The 25,576-nt window shown below is 51.6% G+C and overlaps 1 protein-coding gene across 2 annotated transcripts in view; it reads right to left on the reverse strand.

Moving 5' to 3' along the window:
• DYSF (dysferlin) overlaps positions 1-25,205 on the reverse strand; it is a gene marked incomplete at its 5' end in the record, with an annotated part of 306,191 nt that extends 280,986 nt beyond the window's left edge. The window contains one exon of one of the 2 annotated variants that reach the window (XM_084626184.1): positions 25,118-25,205. In XM_084626184.1, the coding sequence (XP_084482310.1) occupies positions 25,118-25,205 (88 nt within the window). Of the gene's footprint in view, positions 1-10,111; positions 10,235-25,117 lie in introns of those variants that run through there. The other variant, XM_084626183.1, reaches the window with a different exon arrangement.
• Between the last annotated feature and the right edge of the window lie 371 nt (positions 25,206-25,576).

Raw genomic sequence — 25,576 nt, forward strand, 5'->3', positions numbered from 1 at the left:
CTCTCCAACGCATCATCAAGGATCTACAACCTATCCTGAAGGACGACCCATCACTCTCACAGATTTTGGGAGACAGGCCAGTCCTTGCTTACAGACAGCCCCCCAACCTGAAGCAAATACTCACCAGCAACCACACACCACACAACAGAACCACTAACCCAGGAACCTATCCTTGCAACAAAGCCCGTTGCCAACTGTGCCCACATATCTATTCAGGGGACACCATCACAGGGCCTAATCACATCAGCCACACTATCAGAGGCTCGTTCACCTGCACATCTACCAATGTGATATATGCCATCATGTGCCAGCAATGCCCCTCTGCCATGTACATTGGTCAAACTGGACAGTCTCTACGTAAAAGAATAAATGGACACAAAATCAGACGTCAAGAATTATAACATTCAAAAACCAGTTGGAGAACACTTCAATCTCTCTGGTCACGCGATTACAGACCTAAAAGTGACAATTCTTCAACAAAAAGACTTCAAAAACAGACTCCAAAGAGAGACTGTTGAATTGGAATTAATTTGCAAACTGGATACAATTAACTTAGGCTTGAATAGAGACTGGAAGTGGATGGGTCATTACACAAAGTAAAACTATTTCCCCATGTTTATCCTCCCCCCCCCCCCCCACTGTTCCTCTGAGGTTCTTGTCAACTGCTGGAAATGGCCCACCTTGATTATCACTACAAAAGGTCCGTCTCCGTCCCCGTCCCCCCCCACTCTCCTGCTGGTAATAGCTCACCTTACCTGATCACTCTGGTTACAGTGTGTATGATAACACCCATTGTTTCCTGTTCTCTGTGTATATAAATCTCCCCACTGTATTTTCCACTGCATGCATCCGATGAAGTGAGCTGTAGCTCACGAAAGCTCATACTCAAATAAATTGGTTAGTCTCTAAGGTGCCACGAGTCCTCCTCTTTTTTTTGAGAATACAGACTAACACGGCTGTTACTCTGAAACCTGCTATGTGGAAGGCAAGGGTGCAGGTTAGGGGTCACTTGATTTCCCCAGGGGGAAGAGCTGGCTGCTTTCCAGTCCTGTCATGCGGCAGGAGAGGAGCAGCCTAGAAACAGGAGCGTGATTCTTAATCAAAGCGCAGCCCTTTGAGCAACCGCCCAAGGTGTCGGTGGCAGAGCTGGGAATCCAGCCCTCCCTCTGGGAAAAAACTGCTCATTGCAGCTGCCGAGCAAACTGCGCTCCTCCTCTGAGGGCCTAGCTCAGCCGCTGAGCTTCTGCCTTCGTACGCACCAAGCCAAGAGCCTCCGTCTCGCCGGCACACAACCTCCACATTCCGTTCCAATCCAAGCAGGATAGAAACACATGGGATGCAGATTGCAGACTGATGGCTAATCAATCACTGGCATCAAGTAACTGGAACAGGGATGTTCAGGGGGAAGGTAGCCCCTGGGGTATTTACGCAATCAGCCCCCGCTCCCTGCACGCCCAGCTGCTGCCTCTCGGCATCAATTCCCCCTCCAGCAGCTGCCACCATCCCAGCCTCTAACCTTAGGACTGGGGGGCAGAAATGGGGGCCCTTTGGAGCTTCCCTGTCTGGCCAGAGGAGGGCGCTGTCGAGAGACGGTGAGCCCTTCCCCTCTCTGCGAGTGCTCTCCAGAGCCGGCCCCGGCTTTGGAAGGTAACTAGGTGGATGCTGCTGGAATTGCAGGCTTGTGCCGAAGAGTCTGGAGATTTTCTTCAGTAACCCCTTCTTGCCAACCCCACAGCTCAGCTCAGGGAAGCTCTGGGTTTATCGCGGAGGGCCAGATTCTGCCAGCTGGCTCTCAGGCTGGGCTCAGCCGTCACTCTTGCCTCTGGGGCCCCGCCAGTCCTGGGCAATTCCACTGCTCCCCACAGGAGTTGGGCTCACTCCCTGGGTTCTCTCTCGATCCAGTTACCTCCCGTCCCTGGCGCTGCTCCCCAGAGCCAGCTGCAAGATCCTGACGGTGACCAGACACCCAGAGCAGTATCTGTCTGCCCTAAAAGGGGAGGGAAGGCTGGTCACTTCCCCAGGCTGGGCTCTCCTGACTGCTGGGCCTCTTCTCTTGGGCAAGTTTCCCTCTGCTCTGTGGCCAGCTTCACCTTTTGAAGCTCCCCTTCTCCAGACCCAGCACACGCTGCAGGAGCACACTGAATTGGCACTGCCTGATGTTAGGCTAGCTGGCAGTGGGACAGGAGCGTGTCCCATCACACCCTCATGTACATGGCAGCTGCCGGCTGAAGCCACCCACATGCTACAGATCCACAGGCAGTATATTTATGGTTATCCCTTTCTGAGCCAATCCAATTTTCAGGGTGTTGGGGCTGTTTTCATTGGGAGATTTGATGATGGAATCAGGTCTGTTCTTTAGTGCAATACTGTCTATTTGCAAAAGAATGTATGAAGTCCTTTTTCTCTGAATACAGAAGGAATCAAAAAACAGGAGACTGATTCACAGTTACAGGCCTCTTCCAGCCAGCACTTTGCCCAAAAGCTCTCTCTTTTAGCTTTTTTCCCCTCGGTGTCATGCTATCATGGCTTCCCTGTGGATTCTTTGCTCCTTCCTTCTCTCTGTTTCTCTGCTGATTCTCTCACACAGAGACACACAGCTCCACCAGTCAATGCCCCAGCTCCTGCATTTGCTATATCAGTCTCCATTCTCTGCTTCTACTCAAGCATTTCCATGTGCCCAAGCTTAGGGTGGAGGCTGCTATGGTTTGAGCTAGCTGGTTCCCTTAATGAGCTTGACTGGTTCTTACATGTATCCTGAATGAAGGTTTGCAGTAAGGCCCACCAACTTCACTCCAGCTTTTCCCAGCCTTCCCCGACTAGCATAACCACACATGCCCCAGAGTCATCAGCGGGGCTCGAAGATGCAACCTTCAGCACAAGCCTCTGGCAGTTGAGCTGAAGCAGCAGTTCCCGAGGTGTGGGTAAGCAGCAGGCTCTTCTCTCTGCAGAGCAGCTACGAGAGAGAGACATGAGCACCCATGCTCCATCAGCCCCCTTGACCCCACAGTTCCTTGGTATTTAATTCAATGGTTTAAGGGCAGCTCCCTCCTGTTTTTCTTCTGCCTCCGTCCCTCTTATATCTGCAGCCCAGGCCCTGTTAAAAAAAGCTGATGATAGTGTTTCACCTCCTTCAGCGCCACCATCACCAGAGGACCTCAAAGCACTTTACTGGTTTATCGCCAGTGCTCCTCTGAGAGGAAAGGAAGAGTTATTGCCCCCGTTACAGATGGGCAAACTGAGGCACAGTGCGAGGCCGTGGCTTGCTCAAACCAAGTGAGTAAGTCTACAGTTGACCCTAGTAAAGATCCCCGCTGCCCCCCAATCCTATGCCTTAACCTCAACACCATCCTTCCCCACCAAGGTGCATTACCTTGCTAACAGCAGCTGTACTAGATTCTACAGTGAATTTGTGGGGGGGGGATGGAGGGTGAGAAAACCTGGATTTGTGCTGGAAATGGCCCAACCTGATGATCACTTTAGATAAGCTATTACCAGCAGGAGAGTGGGGTGGGAGGAGGTATTGTTTCATATTCTCTGTGTGTATATAAAGTCTGCTGCAGTTTCCATGGTATGCATCCGATGAAGTGAGCTGTAGCTCACGAAAGCTCATGCTCAAATAAATTGGTTAGTCTCTAAGGTGCCACAAGTCCTCCTTTTCTTTTTACACTGAGCCAGTGTTTCATCTCAAGCACACTGGCGTAAATCTGCAGCATCCCCCTGCCCCTGACTTCAGTGAGACAAGCTGTGAGGTATGGCGCTGCAGAACCTAATGAAGAGGCCTTTTCCTGTGATCTGCAGAACCAGCTCTTCTCCTGCTTCAGCACCTTCCAAAGCAAGTCACTAGGTGCCCTCCCCTGCTTGGCGATTTTCAGATGGGCTCTGTTAGTGGTGGTTGCTTCATTTAATCTGAAAGTAACATCCCAAAGACTGAAGATACAGGTCCATACCTCTTATGGCCAGCACTCTGCCCAAAAGCTCTGTACGCCACGGGGCAGGCAGGGGGATAGGTCTGGGCAGAGTTGTGCAGGGTTTTGTTGACAAGAACAAGAAGCTTGAACTGGTTGCGGAAGATCAATGATTTTGGGGGTCATCATGCCCAACACCAAACCAGGCAGCAATTCAGGTGTCACATGCGCATCTGAATGTGACTGTCAATTACAGCATGCTCCTCGGTACTATTTACTATTTGTGAAGGACAGACAGTGGCTCAGTGATCCCAGCCAGAGGATCCACAGCCGTTAAAAAAAAAAAATCACATAGGGACTGAAATGCAGCAACCTCTGGGGTGGGACACCACAGCCATTTACCAGTACGCAGGGACACTGTGCAATAGTTTAGGACGGGAAATGAAGAGGAGTATTTTGTTCTGCCGAGGAGGAATGTGTGTAAAAATAATACGGAACGAACCAGATTTCGGTTCATTTCTGGTCATGACACTCGCAAAACTTGCCATGAGGGTTCTTTAATGACCACAGATGGTCAGGATCCCAGGGAGACTCCAGCCTGAATCCGCAGCATAAACGTGTTTTCCTTTAAAGCAGGGGTCTCAAACACACAGCCCGCAGAGTTATTTGCTGCGGTCCGCCGAGCTCCCCACACCCCCACCCCGAGTTACTTCCTGCGACCACCAAGCTCCCCTCCCCCGCTACCCCTCGTCCCCCAAACGTGCCGTGTCCCCGCTCCTCTGCCTACCTCCAGGTGCTTTCCACCGCCAAACAGCTGTTTGGTGGTGCTTAGCGCTTTCCAGGAGGGAGGGGAAGGAGCGGGGAGCTGCGCGGTCAGGGGAGGAGGCGGAGAAGAGGCGGGGATTTGGGGAAGGGGTTGGAATTAGGGACAGGGAGGGGGCGGAGTCGGGGGACTTTGGGGAAGGTGTTGGAACCGGGGCGGGGAAGGGGTGGGGCCTCATGGAAGGGGTGGAGTGGGGGTGGGAGCAGCAGGTGGGGTGGACCCACTGTGCTAGTCCTCATGTGGCCCTTGTGGTGATTTGAGTTTGAGACCCCTGCTTTAAAGCACCTGGGCTACAGCACAGACGCTGCCTTACCGGAGACGCCGCAGGTATGCTGCTTCCCTCACACCTCCACCATCCAATCAATCTTCTTTGAGGGGTACGTGGCTAGTTAATGCCAGGACTTCACCACCCCGCTGGATCAGGAATAACTCAGCCCAGGGCAGGACATAAGGGGCACCTATGACATAGCAGAGCAAGCCTGGTGCTGGTAAATCAGGACTCCTGGGGCCTATCCTTACCCCTGCCACCAACGTGCTGCTTTGCTTTGGGCAAGTCATTTAACTGCTCCGTGCCTCCGTTTCCCTTTCTGCAAAATGTTTGCCCACATTTGTAAAGTACTTAGAGATCGACAGATTCATGGGTTTTAATGAACCATAGCCCAGGCCAAAGACCCTCATCCAGGGATTCCTGCAAAAAAGTTCACTAACTCTTAATTAAAAGTCTTAGAACTTTTAGTAAGTAATCTAGCTAGGTATGTGTTAGATTATGATTTCTTTAAATGGCTGAGAAAAGAACTGTGCTGAATAGAATAACTATTTCTGTCTGTGTATCTTTTTTGTAACTTCAGGTTTTGCCTAGAGGGGTTCTCTATGTTTTTGAATCTAATTACCCTGTAAGATATCTACCATCCTGATTTTACAGGGGGGATTTCTTTATTTCTATTTACTTCTATTTTTTATTAAAAGTCTTCTTGTAAAAAACTGAATGCTTTTTCATTGTTCTCAGATCCAAGGGTTTGGGTCTGTGGTCACCTATGCAAATTGGTGAGGCTTTTTATCCAACATTTCCCAGGAAAGGGGGGGTGCAAGTGTTGGGAGGATTGTTCATTGTCCTTAAGATCCAAGGGTCTGGGTCTGTAGTCACCTAGGCAAATTGGTGAGGCTTTTTACCAAACCTTGTCCAGGAAGTGGGTTGCAGGGTTTTGGGAAGTATTTTGGGGGGAAAGACGCGTCCAAACAGCTCTTCCCCAGTAACCAGTATTAGTTTGGTGGTGGTAGCGGCCAGTCCAAGGACAACGGGGGGAATATTTTGTACCTTGGGGAAGTTTTGACCTAAGCTGGTAAAGATAAGCTTAGGAGGTTTTTTCATGCAGGTCCCCACATCTGTCCCCTAGAGTTCAGAGTGGGGGAGGAACCTTGACACCTCCCAGAGCCCATCCCCTCACCCCTTCTGCACCCCAACCCCCTGCCCCAGCCCACACCCAAACTGCCTCCCAGAGCCTGCACCCGGCACCCCCTCCTGCACCCCAATCTCCTCCCCCAGCCCAAAGTCAGCACCCCGCACCCAAACTCCCTCCCAGAGCCCACACCCCTCACGCACTCCTCACCCCCTGCCCAGAGCCCACACCCTGCATCCAAACTCCCTCCCAGAGCCTGCACCCGGCACCCCCTCCTGCACCCCAACCCCCCTGCCCCAGCCCAGAGCCCACACCCCTCACGCACTCAAATACCCTCCCAGAGCCTTCGACAGGTGTGTGGGAGGGGGGCAGGATTTGGACCCATTCTGCCACCACCAAAAATTTGACCATTTGGCACCACCAAAAATTATACAAATTTTTTTTACAAATTTATACAAACTGCTGCCCCTGAAAATGCAGGGTGAGAAGGAATTGGATTGCTCTCTGCAAATACTTCAGGGAGGGAGAAGAGCTGCCAAAGCTAGAAGACCATGTTGGAAAAAGAACAAGTGGCCAGGAGTAAACTTCGGCCGGAAATTAGGTTTCTAACTCTCAGAGGAGGGAGGTTCCAGGACAGCTTCCCGCTGCACTGGGGCAAACCACCGAACTAGTTTAAAGATGGAGCGTGAGAAGTTTATGAACCGAATGATAAGAGGGGGTTGCCTCTGAGAACAGGGGACTGGATGCTATGACCCAGGAGGGCCTTCCAGTCCCGTGCAGAATCCACCATGGCGCTAGGTACCTTCCATGGTTGATTACCCCCCAGCCTTGTTTCCAGTTTGAGTTTGAAAAGCATGATCATCACCAAGACTCCACCAACCCCCTGGTGCATGCAGCCTTTAGCCCTAGTGATGGCGTTTCTGGGTGCTAGTCAGTTTGTGCAAAGGGGAAAAGGAAAAGGAAAAGCCTTTCGCGTGAGGCACAAAAACAATAGCAGTGACTCAAATGCCAAAGGCCTCCCAAAAGGTTTGCCTGATGGTTTTTCTTCCCCTCCTTCCGTCTGTTCGTCACACACAGCGTTCACTATGACTATATATGGTCACTGTAATTCCAAGCAGATTCACAGAATCCGAATGCATGTAAATCCCAGCGCTGCGATCCAGGCTTGTGAACCTGGTAGCCAGGCTTAGGGGTGGGCCAAAATTTAGGTTTTGTTGTTGTTTTAAAGAATTTTACAAAGATACTTTAATGGGCTGTTTGTTTTGCTTTTCAGAGAGCAATTCAGAGGAAACCTGGCTTGGGGAGGGAGTGAATTGACACGTTCCCCTCTGATGTTTGCAAACCAAGACCCTGGCCCCGCAAGCCACATGCTTAACTTTTATGCACTTCAAGGCATCCCACTGAGTTCAGTGGAACTACTCACCAGTCATAAAGATCAACAAGTGTGAGTCTTTGCCAGACTATGGCTCAAGACCTCACACCTGAAGCTGCTCTGCCTACATACGTGAGCCCAGGATGGGGGCCCAATACATTGCCGCCTTGGGCCAGTGCTCAAGCATACCTCTCAGCCTCGCGAGGACCTGCCTGAGCCCCAAAAGGAGAGACACACAAAAGTTACTCATTCAGGAAACTGAAATTGCTGTAGGATCTTTCCTTGAGCATAAATAACCAGCCCCCATTCAGGAAAACCTCCCTGTTCAGCAGGGCATTTAAGCGGGTGCTTAACTTTATACATGTGCTTAAGCCTCAGAGACGTCAAGCTCACTGCTCACATGCTTTCCTGAATCAGGATCTCTGCCTGTGTCTTAGTTTCATGCTTCCTTATTGCTGATGGAAGTTATTGCCACCATGAAAAGCGAAGTGGCACCAAATCTGCATGGAAGGCAGGTATGTTTGGGACTGATTGCAGAGACATTTGAGAGGCAGGCCTATGAGAGTCCCCAAGGGAAACTGACTAGAAACGAACGTGAAACTGACCACATTCTTTCAAGTGCCAAGTCCAGAGACATGCGAAAGAGCAAAACAGGATAAATAATGAAAAGGTGGTTCCTAAAATTCTGCCTGTTTTAACCCAAATTTGAGTCCCAATCCTGCAAAGAGATCTGCCTCTGCAGATCCAGTAACAGCCTGGGGGACCTGTTAGCTCCCCACACCCAATGGGTTTTTGATCTTTAAAAACAAAATTAAATGTTGCCCCTTTAAATATATTTCAAAAATAAAGACCCATCTACACTTTAATTAGGGACTCAGATATTAGGGCATTGGAGACCACAGACAGCAGTGGGAACAAAGACATACCTACATATACACAGCCATGCCATATTTACCTGTATGGCATGCAAAAATCCACTGGGACCTTTTATTACCGACCAGGGTTCCTAACTCCATCTCTCCATTTCTACCACGACCTTAGCGGTAGTACCGAGCACCATGTACAAGAATGCAGAAAGTAGCCTGTAAAGCAGAATTCATGCCCGATCCTCAGCTGGTCTTGGGCCAGATCCTCAGCTGGTCTAAATCACCAGAGCTCTGCTGATTTCAATGAATGTGATCTACAGCAGCGGCAGACCTGGCCCATAACTTTTCCCTTTGATGTTTATTCTGCGGGGGGGGGGCTGTATTTGTGGCAGCCCTTCACCTGGGTTGATGAAGACGGCATCACCTCATCAGTGCCCTGAGCTTTCAGTAAAGTGACCATTTAACAACATAACCTGGGAAACTCTTCATCCTCCCCCACCTATACAGGGAAAACCTTTCCCCCCACACCCCGCCTACTAGCAAAAACTGCCCCGAGTTAGTAACACGCTTGATTCACGTAGGAAAAAGGCTTTTCTATAAACCTCCCCTCACCCACCGGCTAGCAACAGTTCAGGTAGATCAGCTTCTGGAATTGTAAACCCCCAACCCGAGTAAAACCACAAGCCACAGCTCGCATGCAACAAAACCCATCACTAGTGAAATCCTACTAGTTCATCAGCACATTGTGCGTATCCTCCCCGTACAGCCCCTTGCGTCTCCTAGACTGGAAGCCCTCCAGATTCTGTCCCTTTAGCCCAGATCCATGTTGATGAACCCTTGTGCCCATGCAGACTGCAACTGAAGTCCATGGAGCTCTATGTGGGCACAAGGGGTCACCCATGAGACTCTGGCAGCATGACCTAGTGGATAGAGAACTAGGGGGCGAGGAGACCTGCGTTCTATTCCCGGCTCCTCTACCAGCCTGCTGGGTGACCTTGGGCAAGCCACTTTACCTGCCTGTGCCTCAGTTTTCCCATCTGTAAAATGGGGGTCAGGATACTGACCTCCTTTGTAAAACACTTTGAGCTCTCCTGACGCTAAGAGCTAGGTCTTATTATTACTTGTTGATTCAGCGCCCTGCACAATGGAGCTCCGGTCCCGCCTGGGGGCTAGGGGCATTCCAATAATAATCAGGGTTTTATCCAGGCTCACTGCCCGGGTATTGGAGCACTGCAGGGCCTAGACGCACACCAGACAGGAGCAGCCGGGCTGACAAATTTAAGATAAACCGACTTCAAAACATGAAAAGGTGCTGGGAGCCGAGGTGCCAAGGCAAGGAAGGACAGGAAAACCCAGGGCAGGTGTCTCCAGCAGCGTCTCTCTGTCTGGATTCACACCCGGGATAGAGCATCTACACTGCGGGGGGCTGCATGGAAACATCGGGGAGCAGGGGAGTAGAAACAGGAATCCCCTCCACAGAGACCGGTGCCTACCCGGGGTCGATCCGTCGGCTGCAGCCAGGGCCCCCGGACTCACACCGGCGCCCCCCGGGATCAGACCCGTCTCCTTGCCAGCGCCCCGGGGGGGGCTGATCTCTGCCCAGGGCTGCTGCAACTTAACCAGAGCCTGCACCCAGGGAGACCAACAGCAGGGGAGGGGGCTGTTCCCCGGCTGCCCCCCCAAAAAACCCCTCCCCTGTAAGAGCGGCCATGGGGGTCGGGTGCCCTGTCCCCCCCGCGCCCCCTCACCTCGGAAAGTCAGGCTGGCCACCGGGTCGCTCTGCTTGTCCCGCTTCTCCAGGTTGGGGAGGCTGGAGGCTCCGTGCAGCCGGCAGCGCAGCATGGCTCCGCCGGCCGGGGGCGCAGGGCGGGGAGACCAAGCGCTGCGGCGGGGCGGCGGCGAGTGGGGCGCGGGACGAGCGGCTGCGGCGCCGGCCCCTGGAGCGCCTCGGCGCGGCCGGCCGGGAGGCTGCGGGCAGCCGGTGCCGCCAGCATCCGCCCCGCCGGCGCGGGGCGCACGCAGCCGCTTGGGCCAGCAGGGGGCGCCGCTGAGAGCCGTGGGCGGGGCCTGGGAGCGGGGCTCAGCAGCACCTGCTGCCGGCCACGGACCAGCCCGGGGGCGACTTCCCCGCCTCTTTGGCTAGCGACCGGCCCGTGGCTACTTCCCCGCCTCCCCGGCTAGCGACCGGCCCGCGGCTACCTCCCCGCCTCCCCGGCTAGCGACCGGCCCGCGGCTACTTCCCCGCCTCCCCGGCTAGCGACCGGCCCGCGGCTACTTCCCCGCCTCTTTGGCTAGCGACCGGCCCGCGGCTACTTCCCCGCCTCCCCGGCTAGCGACCGGCCCGCGGCTACTTCCCCGCCTCCCCGGCTAGCGACCGGCCCGCGGCTACCTCCCCGGCTAGCAACTGGTCCGGCCGGCCCGCGGCTACTTCCCTGCCTCCCCGGCTAGCAACCGGCCCGCGGCTACCTCCCCGGCTAGCGACCGGCCCGCGGCTACTTCCCTGCCTCCCCGGCTAGCAACTGGCCCGGCCGGCCCGCGGCTACTTCCCTGCCTCCCCAGCTAGCGACCGCTCTGGCTGGCTAGTGGCTACCTCCCTGCCTCCCCAGCTAGCAACCGGCCCGCGGCTGCCTCCCTGGCTAGCAACGGGTCCAGCCGGCCCGCGGCTACCTCCCCGCCTCCCCGGCTAGCAACGGGTCCAGCCGGCCCGCGGCTACCTCCCCGTCTCCTCGGCTAGCAACGGGTCCAGCCGGCCCGCAGCTACCTCCCCGTCTCCCCGGCTAGCAACGGGTCCGGCCGGCCCGCGGCTACCTCCCTGCCTCCCCGGCTAGCAACTGGTCTGGCTGGCTAGTAGCTACTTCACTGCCACCGTAGCTAGCAACAGGTCCAGGCAGTCTGTGGCTACTTAACTGCTACCCTGGCTAGCAACCGGTCCAGCCAGCTAGCAGTTACTTCACTCCTACCCTGGCTAGCAACTGTTCTGGCCAGCCTGCGGCTACGTCACTGCCACCCTAGCTAGCCGATCTGTGGCTACTTAACTGCCACCGTGGCTAGCAACCGGTCTGGCTGGCTAACGGCTACTTCAGTGTCACCCTGGCTAGCAACCAGTCCGGCCAGCCAGCAGCTACTTCACTGCCACCCTGGCTAGCAACTGGTCTGGTTGGCCAGTGGCTACTTCACGGCCACCCTGGCTACCAACCGGTCCGGCCAGCCAGTGGCTACTTCACTGCCACCCTGGCTAGGAACTGGTCTGGCTGGCCAGTGCCTATAATACTGCAACCCTGTCTAGCAACAATCCAGTCATCCAGTGGCTATTTAATTGCTGCCCTGCCTAGCTACATCCAAAGAGCAACTATCTCCCATCAGTGCAATGTTCTTTAGCAATTCAGCTGCCTGGGGCTAGCAATAATTGCAATCTGTGGGCCTGATTCTACTATTCCTTCTGTGCATGGAACTCCCATTGACGCCAATAGGGGGTTCTGTGCATGGAAATCCTGCAGGATCTGTCCCCTTTCTAGCCACAATCCAACAGGCAGATTGCCTCACTAATTCAGGCTTTGTAGCTAACAAGGTGGACAAGCCGGTCAGGTCGCTGGCCTTCTCCTCATTTGATTTTCCTTTTGACAACTGAGCACAGAGCTTTAAAGAACATTAAAAAAGATGCACAATGGAGCGTGGGCACAGCCTAAGGAAGCAGTGGAAAGGCAAATGCTGATATAAGTTGTCTATTGAAGGTATTTTTAAGGTACCAATCAATCCCCTTTGACGTCTAAACCCCAGTAAGGATTAATAATCCTTGGCCCTTCTCTCGTCCATCCCAGGACCAAAGAGCACTTTGCGAACAACAAAACCTCACAGACTCTCTTCCCCAGGTGAGGCATCCAGCCACTTGGTGGAACTAATCTGACGCAAGGTGTGCGGCCAATAAGCGTAACATTCAGGTAGCCAGTGCCAGGTTTGCCAGTCTCAAGGATGAAAGTGAAAAACCTTCAGAGCTAAACTCCAGGGCTGCTACAGCTTGAGCTGAAGAGACTGTACCATGCTCCCCGCCTGTGGGTCAGGTGGGATACGTAGGCGACATTGACTAGTAGGTCACACAGACCAGGCCCCAGAGCCTCCAGATACACACGGAGATTGACTCCATGGCTCCAGACAGTCTTTGCACATGAATGAGAGATGCTAGGAAATAAGATAAGGCCTACTTGTGGCACCTTAGAGACTAACCCATTTATTTGAGCATGAGCTTTCGTGAGCTACAGCTCACTTCATCGGATGCATACCGTGGAAACTGCAGAAGATCTTTTTATACATGCAAACCTTGAAAAAGTGGGTGTTTATCACTACAAAGGGTTTTCTCTCCCCCCACCCCACTCTCCTGCTGGTAATAGCTTATCTAAAGTGATCACTCTCCTTACAATGTGTATGATAATCAAGGTGGGCCATTTCCAGCACAAATCCAACAGGAGAGTGGGATGCACCCCAAAAACATCTTCTGTATTTTCCACTGCATGCATCCGATGAAGTGAGCTGTAGCTCACAGAAGCTTATGCTCAAATAAATGGGTTAGTCTCTAAGGTGCCGCAAGTACTCCTTTTCTTTTTGCGAATACAGACTAACACGGCTCCTACTCTGAAACCTAGGAAATAAGATGTCTCCTGATTTCCCGTGGGATGCTCTTCGCCCAGCAAGGACCGTATTGTGCTTTGCCTCAGTTTGGGTGGCCATGAGGAGTTAATGGGACGCAGCGCAGAAGAGTCTGCTAAGCAACTAGCCATGAATTTGGGATGAGAACGTTTCTAAGGGCTACCTGGCTCCCCCATTCCCACCAAGTGGTTTCTTGATCTTCTTTAAAGGGTTGTGTTCAGCTCCTGGGAGAGAGGCAAGCAAGGGGAAGGAACTGGGAGCAGCTGACAATCCGGCCATGGAGGAAGCGATGTTGAAATGCACTAGCCAGACGTACAGTTGCCTGAATTATTGCTAACAAGGGATAGCGAACGTGCATGGGCACCGTGAAAGGCCTATAGTCGAGAATGGCTTGAATTGCTAAAACACAGCCCCAGGACACCCCCTGCTGGGTGAGCGTGGGGTGTGTATTCCTGGCAGGATAAAACAATTTTTCCTGTAGCAAAATTCCCTCCAGTTCATGCAGTGCAAGTGATCTGTATGAACCAATCTGCCTGGATAATTAGTTACATCCCCCCAATCAAGATGGAACACCTCTCAAACATTAATTATGTACCCTCCTGTGTGGTCGGGATGTAGTAATACTTGGATGGTAAGCTCCTCCAGGAAATGGACGGTTGTTTTGTTCTGTGTTTGTACAGCATCTCGCACAATGGAGCCCTGATCTACCACTGGTCAAATAAATAATTATTAACTTCAATTTTCATATGGGGAAACTGAAGCAGAAAGAGATGTAGTACCCTGGCCAATGTTACAGAGACTCTACAAACCAGGAATTAAACTCATGAGTCCTAAGCCTTAACCATAAGGCCATGCTTCCACTCTAGTGTGGCCCTGAAAGCTGAACCTCCATATGTCTCAATCCAATAGGCCTGGCTCCCTCTGATCAGCGATGCATGTAGCAATCAGGGGAGGATTTTACAGGGGGTGGGTGAAATTCTCCCCAATGCAGAGGGCCTAGAGAAGGGCCCACAATATATGGCTCTAACTCTCTAAAAATGGCACCAGTTGGGGCCACAACTGTCCTCTCCAACACACACCAAGCCAATTTGCTATGTTTACAAGTCAGGAGCAGGCTTTTCTGGCGGCCGGCCCCACCAGGTCCCCTGGGGGTCTGAGAGCCGAGAGGGGAGCCTTCCATTCTCCCCCCCACCCCCGGAATGAAAGGTGAAGCAGGCCCTCAGTGACACTTGCCCGTGTCTCTGCCTTCGATGGGGTGGCACAGCTGGAACTGACTGGAACGTAGCAAAGAATTGTGTTGCTGGTAAACAAGAAGAACTAGATCCCGGCTCCCTCCCCAGTAGCTGGGCTGGCCTGGGAGGGCTAATGGATTGAACGCAGCAGAACTGGAATTAATTTGCAAACTGGACACCATTAAATTAGGCTTGAATAAAGACTGGGAGTGGATGGGTCATGACACAAAGTAAAAACTATTTCGCTATGCTAATTTTTTCCCCTACAGTTACTCACACCTTGTCAACTGTTTGAAATGGGCCACCCTGATTATCACTACAAAAGGTTTTTTTTTCCCTCCTGCTGATAATAGCCCACCTTAATTAATTGGTCTCATTACAGTTGGTATGGCAACCCCCATTTTTCATGTTCTCTGTGTATATATATATCTTCCTACTGTATTTTCCACTGCATGCATCTGATGAAGTGGGTTTTAGCCCACGAAAGCTTATGCCCAAATAAATTTGTTAGTCTCTAAGGTGCCACAAGGACTCCTCGGTTTTTTTTGCTGATACAGACTAACACAGCTATCACTCTGAAACCTCTTTTGAACAAGAGTCAAGACAAGAAGGAATTTTTAGTCGAGTGGGTTTCCTAGAAATATTTGGGAGAAGGGGAATGCAAATAACCACCTCCAAATCCATACTTTTGAAACTACACCCTAAGGAGAAACCCACTGTCTACTAATTACTTATTGCCAGGACCAAAGACCCAATGAATGACAGACTTATTTCTAAGTGTGTTTGTTCTGAGCTCCTAGCTGTTATGAACTTGTGACCACAGACGCATCCTTGTGTGGGGTTTGAAGGCTTGTTCACCTACCAGAGGCCTTGTGGGACTTGCGGTGATCTCTGGCACACGTATTAGCATGAGTGTTGGTTCGCTGATTGTTTTGGGTGTAATGCTCTTCCCTTAAGAATTAATGTGCTTGCTTAGGAAGAGCAGGGTGGTAACTTAACCGTGGGTATTTACGCTGTTTATAGCCTCTGAGGAAGGAAGGCAAAGCCGGCCTGCTGAGGCAGTCTGTGTCGCTGGGGAATTCAGAGTGTAGGCAGGGAACTGTGCAGCCTGCAAAAACCCCAGGCAGGAGAGAAAGAGACATGGGTCTCTGGCCAGGAGAGGTGGCAGCTGGGAGACTGGAAGCCTAGAATGGGTGCACGGGCCGCACCGTGAAGGGGAAATACAGGTACAGTCACCCTGAACTGTAACAGTAACTATTAAAACATGGCAACTAACTAGAGTCTTTATACTAAATCTCCTGGCTAGCGAAAAGGAGCAGTGTGATATGCTATATCCATACCCATTTATTAAAGCACTTATACAGCTCAACTTACATTATTTCAGATTCTTAATGTTTACATTCACTCTTATTTTAGGAAGGGGAGACGGATACATTTCTTATTGACTAGATGATGATTAATTATTTTACTTGTGATTTTCATCCGTCTCTCTGTGGCTGAAAAGTCAAGGTCAAAGCCAAATGCGCAAAAGTAACATTTTAATTTTGTTTTATGAAATAAAGTAACCTTAAATAGGCTGGTTTTCAAAAAGGTTTATCAAAATTTTATCAAAAATGCTGCTCCTGTGGGAAACGAACTGATTAATGAAACCCAGGAAGCATTAGCTGTAGTTAGTAAAATGAACTGATTATTTCTGAGCACTACAGGTGGGATCCACCAACCCCCAGATTTAAATCCACAAAGCTCCCACCAGACCCTGTAGGGTCCTCAACTCTCTCAGCAGCTAAGTTTTCAGGATAAAACTTCCCTCTGTACAGAGGTTTCTGCCTCTGGGCACGTACGCTGCTGCTCCCTTTCGGCATCGGGACCCCCATCTCTCGCCTAAGCCCAGAGCGATTCGTGAACCTGGGTGAGATGGGCAAGCGAACGCCTGTCCCTCCTGCAGGGTAGAGGCCGGCTACAAGCCTGGGTCCCATCCAAGCTCCCAGGGCTGGAGGAGGAAGGGGCACTGGTGGGGCCCCACTGTCTAACTTTTAGCCTAGCGGTTAGAGCACTCAGCTGGGATGTGGGAGCCCTGGGTTCTACTCCCTCTCGCTGAGCTCTGGGCTGTTCTGCTGTGGGGCTCCTTCGGTCCTGAAGCTGTTCCGGTGTGGATAAATAATGAAAGAGGGACTGGTGCCGGAGCAGCCCACCTAAGCACTGGGCTAGAGACGTTCTGTGCTCCAGCCCACTGACTATTTCTCCATAGTAGAACAGCCCGGGGGCTAGTAAGCAAGAATACCCCACAGCTCAGTGGTTAGAACATGCTCCTGAGCGGTGGGGGACCCTTGTTCAAATCCTGCTAGAGGGAGCAATTAAATCTGGGTCTCCTCCGACCCAGGGGAGTGTTCTGGGCACCGCCTCCCCTGGCTGTCTTGTGAGGGACGAGGCCAGTGCCTAGCTCATCCCACCAAGAAAGGCCATAGGTAGCCCACTAAGCAGAGGTGCAAAAAGAAAAGGAGGACTTGTGGCACCTTAGAGACTAACCAATTTATTTGAGCATAAGCTTTCGTGAGCATCCGATGAAGTGAGCTGTAGCTCACGAAAGCTTATGCTCAAATAAACATTAAGTCTCTAAGATGCCACAAGTCCTCCTTTTCTTTTTGCAAATACAGGCTAACACGGCTGTTACTCTGAAACCTAAGCAGAGGTGGGAAACCTACGTCCGGGCTGCCAGGAGGTGCCTAGCTCCCAGAGAGGGTGGGGCTTAGGACAGACCCCTTTCTGTCAGTGTCTCCCATGGGCTAGCTCAGGCTGGCTTGTGTGGATTGGCTAAGGTTCCTGTCTTTCCACATTCATTGCATTGGGAGCCTGGGATCCTAACTCAGGCTTTGTGGATTGCAGTGATTTTCCCTTAGGCACCACAATGCTGAGCCCTGCAAGTCCCCTTGTGGATCTGGGCCCAGGTCCTTCAAGGTTTTAGAACTAGTCGATCCCTCCTCTCACACCTAGTGTGCGTTCATGGATTGGAGGTGGAAAACAAGGTTTCCTGCTTTTACAACTCCCCGTTGGTTTCTTAACTGTGAATGAAATAGTCATTGAACTGAGCCAGCTGAATAAACTGAAATGACAAAGCTACTGCTCTCAAAAGCTAGTTCAGCCCCTTCAACAGCCTCTGGTTCCAGGTCCTGAGCCGGTGAATTCCCCCGGTTCAGCCATAGGACAGTCTTTCAAACTTGGCAGCAAATATGTACCCCTTAATATTATTTTTGTATTTCATTTAAATAATATTAATGGCATACATTACGTTTAGGTCTTAACATAAGTTGTCAGTTTCAAATTTAGTTTTAAACAGGTTTAGTTTAAAAAAAATAAAAGCCTGTATTTAATTTAAATAGAATAGCCTATTTAAATTTAAAAATCTGATTTTTTTTTACTTTAAAAATGTTTTGACGTTTCTCCACCCTGGGTTCAATGAGGGTCTCATCCGAAGCCGTTTGCCCTCCAGAGGCGTCTATGTTAAGTTCAATGGGCTTTGGATCAAGTCCTCATAGATTCCAAGGCCAGAAGGGACCACTGTGACCATCCAGTCTGTCCTCCTGTATAGCACAGGCCAGAGACCTGCCCCCAAATAATTCCTAGAACAACATCAAGTCTTGGTTTAAAAATTGTTCGTGATGGAGAATCCACCACAACCCTTGGTAAATAGTTCCAATGGTTAATTACTGTCACTGTTAAAAATGTACACCTGCCAGCCTGAATGTCTCTGCCGTAAACGTTCAGGCATTGAACTGTGTTATACATTTGTCTCCTAGATTGAAAACCCATTATTAAATATTTGTTCCCCATATTGATACTTACAGCCTGTGATCAACTCTCCCATTTACCTTCTCTTTGTTAAGCTAAACAGATTGAGCTCCTTGAGTCTACAACTATCAGGCAGGTTTTCTAATCCTTTCATCATTCCCGTGGCTCTTTTCTGAACCCTCTGCAATTTATCAACAACCATCTTGAATTGTGGACACCAGAAATGGACACAGGACTCCAGCCGCCATTTCACCAGTGCCAAATACAGAGGTAAAATAACCTCTCTACTCCTACCTGAGATTCTCCTGTTTATATGTCCCAGGAGCACATTACCTCTCTTGGCCAGAGGGTCCTGAGAAAAGGAGTGATTTTTATATTTCAGCTGTTGGAAACAATTAGGGTTTTGTTTGTTCGTTTTTATTTAATAAACTCAAATGCTCAGTAATCGTTTGTGAGAAATTAGGGTTTTGTTAAAATTCAAACACTTTTCCCCACATGCACTGAGCACGCTCACAGTTCACATCACCGAGGCCTCCCAAGGATCATCCAGCAAAACCCAGGAAGGCCAGACAGGAGTTTCCCGACACTACTAAGGTAGAAAAATAAAACAAGCAGCAACATTACCCTTCCAGATCTCCTTCTGCCCACGTCAGGAAAGCAGAGAGTAAAGGAAGAAGGGATGGGAAGCACACACCTATTTCCATTTTCTTTGCAAGGCACATTTAATAAGGGAAAGAAACAGAGAAGCGAAGCAAAAGAAATTAGAAACAATGGCAGGTAATGAAATTATTCTTTAAACGATTAAAGTGTCTTGAAGGTTTCCTTTGAATTCTGTCACACAGCGCAGAGCACAGCTTTGGAGGCAAACCCGTCTATAGTTCCCTTCATTGGACATACACTGTCTGTCTTCCAATCCTTTGGAATTTCCGTAGTTTTCCAAGGTTTGTTAAAAATGAACATTTGAGGCTCAGAGAGCTCCTTGCATGTAAATTATTGGGGCAGTATTAATAATTGTTCTTTCCAGAAACCAGCTGGAATTTCAGCACATCACAAAATGGATTTAAAGTAAGAACGCGAGAGGGAGCGTGCACAAGCAAAGTGTTCCTGGAGGCAGGAATCTCCGGCCTGATTTTCGGAAGTGCTCCCCACGCCCCACTGAGATGGGCAGCCATGAGCGCTCAGCACCTCTGATAATCAGACTCTTCTTGTACAAGATACACACTTTGCAACATCACCAGGAAGAGCAGAGTGGGGAAGGATCTGTTAGCTCCCCCGGTCCCTCTCCTGGCCAGGGCAGAATTGTCTCCTATTAAGCGTTTACTGCACTTGGGTTTCAAGCATCCCAAGTGATGGGTTCCTGTCTGCTCCCCTTTGAGACATGAATCCACACCCCACTGTCCAGAAGGCACTGACGATATTCACTCTCAGTTTGCCCCTTCTTAATTCCATGCCATTACGGCTCCAGTGCCTTCTAAGGAGGGAAAATATCCCTTCCCTCCTTGGTGTTTGCCCGTCTGAGCCGTGGACGCTGGTCTCGCATCCCCGCCCCCTTTGGCGTGGTTCAGCCAATCATTACAGATTCAGCTCTTCCAGGTTTGCCTCATCCCTACCCTCAGCCTCCTTGGCTATTTTATGGCTCAGCTGTGGGGGGAGGATCTGGTGGTTAGCGCATTAGCCTGGTACTTTAAACACTGGCATGCGATTCCCCAGGCTGCTATAGGTGGCCTGGGGGACCTTGTGCCAGTCGGTTGGTCTCTCCGTGACTCAGTTTCTCTAGGTGTATAGTGGGGAGGATAGCCTTTCCCTGCTTCACAGGGGCAGGGGGTGAGGATAAATACATGAAAGCCTGCTGAGATACCCCAGTCACAGGGGCTGGTCAGACAGACATCTCTGATCTCCCTCCACTCGGTCAGGATTTTTCTGCTGATGGGAAGCCCAGAGCTGAGCCCTCAGATTCCAGGCGTGCGGGTCTCAGTGTCACGGCTTTCCAGATTCCTCCTTCATTCACCCCGAGCCTCTCCTGTGGGGCCTGCTCCCCTGCCCAGGGACTGGCTGCAGTTTTCCAGCTTGAACCTCCTGGTCATTTTCTGCTGGAGTCCCTGGTCTCTGCAGGCCCCTTTGGTTTATTTCATAGATTCATAGATACTAAGGTCAGAAGGGACCATTATGATCATCTAGTCTGACCTCCTGCACAACGCAGGCCACAGAATCTCACCCACCCACTCCTGCGAAAAACCTCTCACCTACGCCTGAGATATTGAAGTCCTCAACTTGTGGTTTAAAGACTTCAAGGAGCAGAGTATCCTCCAGCAAGTGACCCGTGCCTCATGCTACAGAGGAAGGCAAAAAACCCCCAGGGCTCTGTTCTCTGTCCTCGGTTGCAACTCCTCGGAGTACAGCCTCATCTGCACATCTTAGTAAAGTGCCATTACTCCCTTTTCCAGATCCTCAGTGAAGACGGTGCCTAAGGCCACACCTGACCCCGGTCACCGCCCTCTACTAGGCGTCTTCCTCCAACTACGGACAACGCTGGCTGCCCGGCCCCCTGCTCACCGCCAGTTCTCAAAGCCACAGGCTGCGGCTCGGCCTGAAGCCCTGCCTCTCTCAGAGGATTTGCAGGGGTAGAACAGCATCCGTGCAGTTCGGCCAGTACAGCCCCCTAATGCAGACCTGCTGCACGGATGGAAAGCAGGGTTTCCGCTGTGCAATTTGCTCTGGTCAATGGCTGGATGAAGCCATGCTGGTATGCGCCTCGCTTTACATCAGCGCATCAGGTCACACGAGGGTCCTGAATCACTGTTTCTCTAAAGCAGCCGGGGCTGAAGGCACTTTGCAGTCAGTTTCTCATGTCAGCGTTCAGGAGGCAAATAGAGCTGGTCGGAACATTGCGGGGGTCTCTGAATGGGTGAGGAAACACTCTGCCGTGACTCACGCAAAGCGGAGACGTGCACCCGGGTCTCCATCCACCCCAGCTGCTGCTCTAACCACTAGGCCACTGCGTCCTGAATCAAACCCCTCTGCTTTTCTGCGCAAAGGGGTCGTTTCAACACAGTTCAGTTGTCACAAAAACGTTCAAAAGCGTTCGGGTTTGCTCCAGTGTAGAATGACACGACCTCTGAAATCCCACTCAGCTCCCCACAGCTGCACATCTTACACCCAGGCCCCATTTGCACCCCTCTGGCAAGGGAAAGGGGCCTTCCTAAAGTAGTCGTTGGTGGCACTTCCTCCCGCCTCCAGCCCTTTAGTACGAGGAGAGTCATGCAAAGGGGGCCTAGTATAAACGAGCAACCTCTAGCAGAGAGAGCAGCCCTGTGCCAGCAGTCGTGAAGCACGGCCTCAAGCTGGGGGAGCCACAGGTTCCAACAGCAGGAGCCCAGGCGGCTTCGGTCCAGGACACCGACCTCTGCCGGAGACACATGCAGCCCCTGGCAAGAAAGGCTTCCTGAACAGTAACTGGGGTGAGACACTGTTAGTAAAACAAAGCTCATTTCCAAGTATCTGGATCCTTCCCTCCCTTCCTGGATCTGGATCCTTCCCTCCCTTCCTGCGACCACGAATCTGCGGGCCACTGGGAAGTCAGCCAGCCAGGGTACAGCAGACATGCATTCCAGGTCTGTACAATTTTTTACATTCCATGATGCGGTTCAACCCAAAGGATCCCAAAGTGATTTGCAAGCAAACTGCTCTACACCTCGTATCCCAGGGATCGCTTCTGCCATCGCTGCTCAGATGTCCAGCCCCTGCTTAGCTGTAAACTTTGGTCCGCCACTGAAGTGCAACTGTCTCTGGGGTGGAACACACAATGTTACTATGCATCAGAAGGTGAAGAAAAGTACTAGTGATGTTGTGGAGGAAATTTGGGTACCAGAATGTAGTTATCCACAGTGTGTTGTGGTCAAGAAACCAAGACTTATGCTGCTATTCTTATGAAAAGTACCGTAGGACTTGCAATGATCACAAGTGGCCAGGATCTCTGCTTCGTGTCTCATCCAAAATACAGTCCCTCAGCGTTGATCATCTAAGGAGCTTAAATGGCCCCAGTACTGTAGTATGTCAACACCTCAGATCTTTCACTCCCAAGATCCCTGGGAGATAGGGGAGTGCTTGCACTCCCATTGCACAGAGAGACTCAGGTCACACAGCGAGTCTGTCGTAGAACCAGGACTCGAACCCAGACCGGCACTAACCACATCCTTCCTCCCTCGGAGATAACAGTGGCCCCCCTACAGTCTCATCTACAGCCTTTCCTGCAGAGCGCTGCCTCTTAGCACTGCGCTCAGCGCTGACTTTGAGGGGAGAGCGCCCCGTGCTGAGCACCCACGCTGCTCTCTGCGGCACATCGGTGTTCCTTCGGCCGCTCCTGACCACGCACTGGCCTGGGCTGTCCCTTCCCTGCTCAGCTGTAAGCTCTGATGGGCTCCCCTCCCAGGCTGGGGTGGCTGCAGGACACAGAAAGGGCTTGCGGGGAGGGGGTGGGGGGGGGTTGTGAGCTGCTAGCTCATCCTTGAAGCCCCACTAACAATTGCTGGGTCCTGAGGCGAGCAAGAAAGCAGGGAAAACGTGTCCCCAACACCCACGAGCCACCTGGGCCCCTCCTGTTCCAGGAAACTAAAATAAATGTCCTGACGGAGGCACATTTCTCTGTGCCGGCAGAAAGCTCTAAACGCCACAGCTGGGAAGAGGTTGAAGGCTAGGCCGCAGAACAGGCCTGTGTCATTCAGTGCTGAGAGAGAGAAACAAACGCCGCAGGACGGAGTCCAGGACAGGCTCTGCCAGGCAAATGAAACTGCCGAAGCTTCCCGAGTGCAGGGGAAGAGCAAGTCCTGTCCCTCCCCAGCACCGTGGGGGAGATCAGACCCACTTCCACCTCCAGCGACCTGCAGCGACAGCAGGAAGCTCCGGGGGTGCTGAAGGCAGCGCAGGAGTGACGGTGGCAATCCAGTGACCCCCCCCAACAGCCTTGTGACTCCCCCCACGACCCCCTTTTGGATCGGGACCCCCCCAGTTACAACACCCTGAAATTTCAGATATAAACATCTGAAATGTGAAACTGACTAATTTTCATAGCCTATGGCGTTGAAATTGACCAGAATGGAGGGTGAATTTGGTAGGGCCCTACCCATCTGGCAGGGGGCTGCCAGACCACTAGTCCTTCCACTACGCCCTCGCAGCACTAAGATCAGATCCTCTCTAGCCATATTCCCCATGGATCTGCCCCAGCAGTCACCAGCCTTCCAGCCAGAGACAGGCTGGGACTCCCTGTCACCACTCCTGAGCATCATGCCCCGTGTTCTGCCCCCAGATGCTGGGAGCTCTGCAGGCATTGAGGCCCGACAGGGAGGTAGGAGCTTCATGGATCGTGTGTGCACTGAATGCACATTGGCACAGTGCTCACTGCCCAAACTCCTACCTCCTGTCCCAGCATGCAGTCGGCCCGGTATAAAGCCCTGGCTGGGTTCTCCAGACAGAGGGGTGTCTCTTCTTTGGTCGTTCCAGAGTCCTGGAGAGCGAATGTCCCCAGCACATGGCACCGTAGCCATCTCCCAGGTACCTTGCACTCCCACAGTGCCCTCCCTCCGAGGGGCTCAATGCACTTTGCAAACGTTAGCATGGTCTCCCAACCCCATGGAGGCTGGGGGAAATCTCTCCCAATTAACAGAAGGGAAACTGAGGCACGGAGACAGTGGAATGACCTGCCTGTGGTCACAAAGTGAGTCACTTGCATAGGTGAAAGATAAAACCCAGGTCCCCACTTCCCAGGCTTTAACCACTCGGCTATGCCTTCTATCTAATTGCTCTCTCTCTCTCTCTCTCTCTGCAATCCTACCAGAAAGTCTCCCATGTGTGCTTTGCTGTAATGATTCAAACTCATTAGAAGTGAAATTCACCCCCGTGCTGGGGCCCTGGCCCCTCTTAAGTCCCTGGTGGAACCTATCTGGCTGCAGGATCTGTGTGCAAGGTCAGTTTCCTCCTATCAGAATCAAGTGGATCAATTCTCAGGAGCAGAGACTTTTCACTGGGCCAAGGAGGGCCCTGCAGCCACAAAGAGGGGGTTATAAATAGCGTGAAATGATCTGGAGGCTTTACCAGCTGCTGTTTTCTTGCATCGTCATAGACTCGGTTCTAGCAGAGACGCTGGGACCGGGGGGCTATGCAGAGGCCTGGCGAGAAGTCTCAGAAACACAGTGGGAATAAGTGGGCTGAGGCACAGGGCAATTTGAACACAACATGGGAAGACCCAGAACGATTTTAGACATGCAGGTCCCTTCTGTGCACTCCAGGGTTAAAAGAAAGAGAGGTACAGTAACTTGATCTAGAAACCACAGGCGTGTGTCTCTGCAGCCTGGAAAAATCCCCAGGATAGACCGTTAGCTCAAAGCCCAGGATTTTCCCTCCCTGTTAGGGCATGATCCCAAGAGGTGCTCGGTTCTCACTGAAGCCAACAGAAGCACTCAGCATCTCCCAGGATTGGGCCCTTAAAGCTTCGAGACACAATATTCTACAGCTAGGGAACAGAGTGAACCCCCATCCAAGCCCCAGGCGCCTGGGAGAACCTCCATCCATCAATCAGTTCTAATATGTATCCTTCACAGGATGCAACCTTAATTCTTCAACGTCCAGAAACCTGCCGCCGGGTTCTGCTCTCAGACACACCCATGCCTCTGCTAACCTCCGTGGATTTACTCCAGTCTAAAGCAGGACCTGGTCCCAGGGTTCTGCTCCCCTCTCTGCCCCAGAATGAGCCTCCTGGGGCAATTCAGGCTGCTTTTCTGCACCTCGATTTCCCGCTTGTAAAATGGGGACAATGGCACCAGAGGGGTTTGTGGGCTTTCATTCATCAGGGCCTGGGGAGCCATGGGTGGGTGGGGCCAGAGAATGACCAGAAAGAAGGGGCAACATGATTCTTCTGTCCAACAATGAAGCTTTCCCCTTCGGTTTTAAATGCTTGTTTCCTCCCAAGGGAAGCAGGAGGGGAGAGGTTCCGTGTTATTCCCCAACTGGCAGTGCCAGCTGCAGAATGCTCCTCCCCTGCTTCGCCAACACTCAATCCCTTCCTCCCGTTCATGGTGCCTCCTGCTATCTCAGGGCTCTTACCTTCAAACACCACAGAACAGTAAGAGTCACTGATGTCTGTATCCGGTGTCTGGACATTTTCAGCATGGAGAACGAAAACCCTGAGCATTCCTTCAGCCGGGGATGGGCTTGCCTGCTTCACTCTGGGATGGTTTATGTCCCTGCAGCCAGCCCTGTCTCCCTTCTGTTCCCTCAGCCATATGAGTGGCTGGCACATTTATACTTGTCAGAGGGACAGCGAAGCAGCTCTTAAAGGGGAAGGGACCCATTTGAATTCAGAGTGTATAAAGAAGGACCCTCCTGCTCAAAGGAGATGCCAATCAGTAACTTGTTAGTTCAATAAACTCTTTGGGGCAGGAACTGTGTCTGCCTTGGGGTGTTTATTGCAGTTCCCAGGTTTGGTTAGACATATTCCTGAAGGTTTCAGCCTATGGCATAATCTTTAATTAAAGTAATCTTTCATTTAATTCAACCTTTCCA

The sequence above is a fragment of the Lepidochelys olivacea genome (assembly GCF_965140295.1).
Source record: "Lepidochelys olivacea isolate rLepOli2 genome assembly, chromosome: 4".
NCBI classification, from domain to species: Eukaryota; Metazoa; Chordata; order Testudines; family Cheloniidae; genus Lepidochelys; species Lepidochelys olivacea.